General features: G+C 54.9%; 1 protein-coding gene across 1 annotated transcript in view; it reads right to left on the minus strand.

The window, feature by feature from the left end:
• Nucleotides 1-1,733: 1,733 nt before the first annotated feature.
• The window catches only part of BRD4 (bromodomain containing 4), a 32,077-nt gene continuing 26,952 nt past the window's right edge, over nucleotides 1,734-6,858 (minus strand). Inside the window, 7 exon segments of the mRNA XM_039867642.1 lie at nucleotides 1,734-2,828; nucleotides 3,127-3,364; nucleotides 3,442-3,647; nucleotides 3,743-3,873; nucleotides 3,988-4,156; nucleotides 4,256-4,368; nucleotides 6,766-6,853. Coding sequence (XP_039723576.1) covers nucleotides 2,760-2,828; nucleotides 3,127-3,364; nucleotides 3,442-3,647; nucleotides 3,743-3,873; nucleotides 3,988-4,156; nucleotides 4,256-4,368; nucleotides 6,766-6,853 — 1,014 coding nt within the window. The 3' untranslated portion in view covers nucleotides 1,734-2,759.

The raw sequence follows: 6,858 nt of genomic DNA on the forward strand, positions 1-6,858 counted from the left end.
ACAGCAGTAGTCACAGGACGGTAATTTTATATTCAGTACAAATGTTTATTTTTGCAATGAGAACTGCACAAAAAAAAAAAAACTTTAGTATATAAGTGAAAAGTCTACGAATTCCCTTCTACAAATGTCTAAAGTGTTTAATACAAGTCTCAGGTTCACTGACATAATTATTGGCCAAGCGATCCGTGCATACAGTACATTGGGGGCTTGTACACACCTCTCACTCTTGTATAGGACTAAGATTTCTAGTACTGTGGGAGGAATTGGGAAATGGCCAGAGAAATTAAATAGTAGATCCGAGTTCTAATTACAACCCAGTTAGAGAAACACCTATGAGGGAGGTGTGGAGAGGGCCATGGCAGAGTTCACTCTTTAGAAGGAAGGTACAGACAAAATCATTTCTCCAGCTAAACAGTCGGACCTGGCCTGGGGAAGTTTTGCAACAAAACACAACATAAAGGGGTGGGACAAGATGAAAGAAGCCCCAAGGAACCAAAATTTTAAGTCACACTTAAACCAGCACAGTGGTTTATGAGGAAATGTCTGGGGTGATGGGGGTGTGCAGTGGCAGGGGCTGGTGGGGTGGTGGTGGTCTCTGCCTGGATGCCTGATATGCGCCCTAGCCGAGTTTTGGCAGATCCCAAACACAATACACAGTACCTTTCTGGTTAAAAAAGAAAGGGGGATATGGGTTAATACAGTTCTAGAAATGTTTGTTTGTCTCTGCATACGTGTAAATGATACACTTTTGTTTTATATCCTAGGGGCCACTCCTGGGTACTGCCCTTACCTTGTGGTGTTCTAGTGGGCACACAGGCAGGGTGGCAGGGCAGCCACCTGGTGGGATCTCTTGCGCAGGAATGTGTGAATGTGTGTCCTGTGTGTAGGGGTGAGGATCCTAGTTGGGGAGATGTACACTTATCTTAAGAATATCTGTTTAACCCTGAGCTTAAATGAAAGGAGGAGTTAGGGAGGCAGGCAAGGTTTGGAGAAGTGGCCCAAATCTCCTGGTGAGTGGGAGACAGGATGGAAGAGGGTGAAGGAGAATACTGTCTGAAGTCTGGCCAGGTTCTGCTGGAGCATGTCACCTGCCTAGGAGAGGAGAATGGGTACCTGGGCTCCCTGTCACAGCTTCAGCTTGGGACGGCAGGGACAGACCATGAGAGATGGGCTGGGTGCCCTCTGGCAGTTCTTGTACAGACATGGCCTAGGGTCTGGGGACCTCCAGGACTAGCCTAGGCAACGGGTGGTTCACAAAGAAATATCAGGGAGACACCAGCATTAAAAAAGAGAGATGTGTTTATTCCATGATCAGTACAGACGAAATGCATATTCACCGTATGAAAGTCAAACCAGTCACTGACTCCAGAGTTTGGCCAACACTGAGGCACCAGCATTGTGGTGTAGAGTGGGTTCTCATGGCACGTGTAACCTCACCAAGGGGTCCAATTATAAAATTAAAAAAAAAAGTGAGGGAAGGGGCTGCTGGCTGGCTGGGTGGGTGCCGGTGGGGAGCCTCTGGCTCTGTCTGTGGCCCCCAGCACCTGCCTTGTCCCCTGGCCCTTCCTTTCCTGGTAAAAAACAACTCAAACAGATTTGACGTTGAAAAAACAGAAGCCAAGAATTGGGGTAGTATGGGGTGGGGTGGTGGGGAGGAAGAAAATGCAGTGTTCTGGCTTTATAATTAAAATAGACTAATAGTTTGAAACTGAGTAAAATATAGGCAGTTTTTTGGTTTTTTTTGTGGGTTTTTAAAGTTTTTTTTTTACACCAGTTTGGTGGAGTCACCAACAAACTTCAAAGATATGCCAACTATGTTTCACTATACAGTACAGCCACGGTCACACACTACCCACAGTGCGGTGGTAGCCGCTGCCCAATGAGAAGATCACACCATTTCAGAGATAAAGCAGTGCCATTGTGTCTGGAGAAGAATTAAAAATAAAATAGAATCCAACAAAAAATATATATATAGAAAAAAAAAAACAAAACAAAAAAAACAACCAGAAACACAGGTGGGAAAGAACTGACTTTGGTTGGTGGCCTCACTCACTGGGTAAGGCCAGCCCACACGTGCGTGACAGTCACCTCGCTCTGGATTGCCATGGACACACACACACCTCCACGGCACTATTCCCTTTTGCACAAGCGAACACTTACAGAGAGCGGCTCTCGATTAAAGGCTTGTGGGGGGAGGGGAGGGGTGGAATCTGTTCAAGGCAAAGTCAGTGCCAGCAAGGGGATGGGCTGGCACCCTCGCCCACCTCCAGCTTGCTTGGGCCTGCCCTGGTCTCCTGGGGGCAGACTGTGGAGGCTGGGGTGTGCAGAAGGGCTCCCAGCAGGCAGGACGTCATAAACGTCACGTTCTCAGGAACAGAAAACCAGTCATGGTGGCGGCAGCGACGATGTCCTGTGTATACTGTTATAGACATTTGGCGGAGAGAAGGGCCTCTGCCCGCACGCGGGGACGCAGGCTTGGGTCTGGCCGGCACTTGCTCGTGGCGAGACTTGCTTGTGGCGAGACGTGCTCTGAGCTGACGTCCTATAAGGGTGGCGGGTGGTGGGACGTCCAGCTGGCTGTAAGGCAGACGGGCTCTGCGGTCCTCAGCTGCCCGTCAGGCCTGCCCCGGCGTAGCATGCACAAGGGCCAGGCCTGGAGACTCGCCCTGGCCTCTACTACTGCCTCCACTGTCGCCCCTAACACTATGGAGAGTCAATGTTTTGCCAGAAAATCAAAGTCAGAAGTCACCTAGGTGCTCTCAGAAAAGATTTTCTTCAAATATTGACAACAGGTCACTCTGGAAATTCATGTCAATGGTAGCTGCCATCTGGAGGGGAGAGGAAGGAGGGAGTCAGGGAGTGAGAAGCCCTTGCTTCTCCCCACCTCGCTCCAGTATCCGCTGCTTCCTCAGGGCACTGTACCTGCCCAGCACTAGGACTGAGCCACCTCAGAGCCCAGAGCCAGCAGGTGTGGACAAGCTCCAGGCACCCACCCAACACGCTCCCTGCCTGCCCTACCTCTTGGAGAGTGATGCCCCCACCCCTCCAGGTTCAGGGTCCCCTTCCCCAGCTCCTCCAGGGCTGGACCCCTGCCCCTAGGGGTCCCCACTAAGGACCCTGACTCACCGCTTCCCGGCGCCTTCGCTCCTGCTCCCGCTTTCGGGCCAGTTCCCGCTGCTGGTCCAGCACGGACTGGGGCTGGGAGCTCTGGGCCTGGGGAGCGGCGGCAGCAGCCACGGCAGCTGCCTGTTGCTGCTGTTGCTGCTGTTGCTCCTGCCGCTGCTGCTGCTGCTGCTCCTGGCGCCGGCGCGCCTCCTCATGGGCTCGCCGCGCCTGTTCCAGCGCGTCCTCGTCTTCTCGACTCCTGAGCAGAGCAGGGCTCCAGGTCAGCCTAGGGTCCAGGGCGCCCCAGGAGCCCCTGCCCGCAGAGCCCCCGCCCACCTCATGCGCTCCTGCCGCAGCCGCTCCTTCTCCTTCTCTGCATGCTCGGCCTGTGCCTTCAGGGCCTTCTCACGTTCCTCCTTCTCCCGGGCAGCACGGCGGAACTGTTCGAAACTGTCGCTCGATGACTTGGCTGTGGAGGATGGGGTGGTGGGGTGCTTCTGCACCAGGCTAGCCCAGGAGCCCATGTTTTTGATTTTGAGGTCCTGCAAGGCAGAGAGACCACTGGGTGGGTGAGAGGCCCTGCTACTATGTGAATGCCTCTTGGGGCGAGGTACACTTGTGGGCCCATGGTCCCTACCTTTTTGGGTGCCACTGGTGTCTTCGGCTCTTGTTTCTGTTTATCCTTGTCGGGGACCCCTGGCGGGGGTGCATTCTGCTCAGGGGGCCGGATCACAGGCCTCCCGACGTCCACAGGCTTCATCTCAGGTCCTGAAATACAAAGAGCCCGTGGGTCTGGGCTCCTGAACTGGGCGAGCACAGTTGGCTGGCCAGCCCATAGAGAGCTCACATCCAACCCTGGCTGGGGGTGGAGGGGGCACTCACGCTGGGGCAGGTGGACGGGGGCCTTGATGCTCTCCGGGTGCTTTGGGGGCTCTGGCCGCAGCGAGGGGCTGAAGGGCTCACTGCGGATGATGGGCGAGTGGATCTTCTCCTCCTTCACCACCACCAGGGGCTGGGGCTGGGACTGGACCACGGAGGCCGCGCGCAGCTCCTGGGACGGCACAGGCACGGCGGCCGGTGAGGTGGGCGGGCGGCCTTGGCCCTGGCCCGTGCCTGGCCCTGGGGGCCGAGGCCCAGCCCTGCTCTTTACCTGCTTCTTCGGCTGGACACTTTGCTGGGGCGGTGATTGGTGGGTCAGGCTCTGGAACTGTTGCATCTGGGGGGAATGTATCATAAGCGGGGAGGGGGCTTCACGGAGGTGACCTAGGAGAGGGGACAAGGAGTTTGTCAGTGGGACTGATATGGAGGCCACCGGCCCTAGGCCTGGCTCAGTCAGGCCCCGAGCTCAGCAAGTAGAGGGCTTTGTGGAGCCATGCACTTAGTCCTGCTGTTTGATGATCAGAAGATTTGAGAAGTGCAGACCATGATACATTTGATCCCAGGTGGAGTCTGAGCCTGAGAACTTTTGAAAAGCCCTCCAGATGGTTCTACGGCATGGCCTGGGTTAAATACAAGGCACATCAAAAACCCCACAGAGTAGGCAGCCTGGTTTCTGGCTGTCCCCATGTGGCTCAGCCTGCCTGCCTGTCCGGACAGCTGCTTGGGGCCTAAGGCTAGCATGGAACTGGCCTGTACTACAGCAGAGCTGGAAGAACAGGTCCTGGGTTTGTGGTTTTTGCAAAGAGTGGGCGAGCACACCCACCTTTATCCAGCCAATGGCTGGAGGGACTCGGGCAACCACAGGGTCCAAGCTCGCGATACAGGGAAGCCTGGAAAGCCCTACTACTGGCCCCTAGGAAAGGCCTGGCCAAGCACTAGAGCCTGACACCTCAGCTTCGTTGGTGAGGAAACAGCCCTATGTCACAGTGGGCCAACCCTCAGGACCAGGTAGCTGGAGGAGCCACCGAGTCCTGCCCTCGACTCTCTCTCATCCACCTCAGCAAGGGGACACCCTCTTGTTTGAATCCCTGACACGTCTTGGTTAGTTCTACCATGGGACAAGCCACACTGTACACAAAAGAAAGCCCCCTCTCTGCAGAGCCTGTGCTCCTGGGTCCTGCCTCATGCCTCGCGTTGAATCACCTAATCAGGCTGTGTGTGCCGGCCCTTCCACTGACCTCCTCCAGGCCTACTTCCAGCTGCCATCTGCCAGCACAGACTCCGTTGGGCCCTCCACACATGCCCTGGACAGCAGTGCCTATTTTAGTGGGTCCCCATGCCTTGGACACAGCCCCATGTGGCTAGTTCTGCTGGCCTAGGTGCTGAGTGACCTTGTTCCAGGCCTGCTAGCCAGCCACAGGCATATGATTCTGACAGGCTTCTGCCTGGGGTGACTTCTTCGGGAGAGCCTGATGAGGCTGACGAGGGCTATGGTAGGCTCTCAAACCTAAGATTTGTAGAAACTGCCTGACTATTGGTGGCTTCCTCCACCAGCACCTAGAAGGGAGGCCCAGTGGCTCAGAGAAAAAGGCTGAAAGTTGGCCCAGCACCTAGGGATGCCATCTGAGCAATTGGGACTCCAACAACTTGGCCTTTGACTCAAAGCCCCTAGCTGGGCTCTAACCCACACCATTCCCTGTGACCATCCCTGGCAGAGGAAGCTCAAGGAGAGGTTGACCCAGGGGGCCAGAGGTGACCTGCCCAGCCCCTAGTGCCGGCTTTTCTGACAGTATCTCATCACCTGCTTATCACTGCCCTCCACAAGAAATGTGGCCTTGTTCAAGGGTGGGAACAGGTACAGGTGTGCAGGTGCTAAAACCAGCACCAGTCTTTCCCAGAGTGGACAGTCAGCTGTTCTTGGCCTAGGGTTTCAGCAATCCACTTGGCACCTTGCAGCTTTTGCTAGGTTTAGGAGCAGTCACAGTATAAGTCAAAACCTTGTTCAATTTGTGGGCAGCACTGCTGCATCTCCAAGTCAGGCTGCTGTCTACACTACCAAGTCTAGGGACCTCATCCTTGACCTTCACACTTCACACCAGGAGGCACTGACTGCCATGTTCCCCTACTGGGGCCAGCCAGGATGTCTGATAACAAATGCCCAGGAAAGGAAAGAAGGCATGGCCTGACCAATGCTGTTAAGGATAAAAGGGCTCCCTGGACCAGGTAGCAGGAGATGGGAATGGCTCCTGGGTGAAGAAGGTACTATACTGCCTTTGAGCTTCAGCCCAATTCTCCCTGACACAGTCCTGGCTCTACCAAGTAAGCCTCACGGTACTGAAAGAAGGGTACCAATTCCTGCAGGTTCTCAAACAGCTCTCGCTGCCCAGGCCTGCCCCTGCCTGGACCTCACCCCTCACTGTTTGTTAAACTACCTCCTGCTCATCCTCTGGTCATCACCTTCAGGAAGCCTACTCTGACCCCCAGATAGACTAGGTACCTCTCAAAGCTCCCAGATTCCCCACCTAGAAGGGATCATGATGCACTATAACACTTTTGACCCTGAGTTCCAAGAGTAGGGCCAACAGGTGCCTTACTCTCAGACATTCAGCTTGCAAGCAAGATACCTAATAAACACACTGCAAGAAACATCTAAATGCTTTCAGCCTCCTCTTTCCAACCTCAGCCTGAAGCATGAGCTAAACTGTCTGGCTGCCTGAGGACAAAGCCCTGGGCCCAGCACCAAACTTCCCTGAGCCCCAGGGGGGAGAGAAGCCCACTTACCAGTTGAGTAGGGGTCTGACTTGTGGTGCCGGGGTGAAGGGTGATGCTGGATGACTTGCTGAGGCTTGGCGGGCTGTGGCGGGGGTGGCTGCT

The sequence above is a fragment of the Pteropus medius genome, unplaced genomic scaffold, assembly GCF_902729225.1.
Source record: "Pteropus medius unplaced genomic scaffold, Ma_sr-lr_union100, whole genome shotgun sequence".
NCBI lineage: Eukaryota > Metazoa > Chordata > Mammalia > Chiroptera > Pteropodidae > Pteropus > Pteropus medius.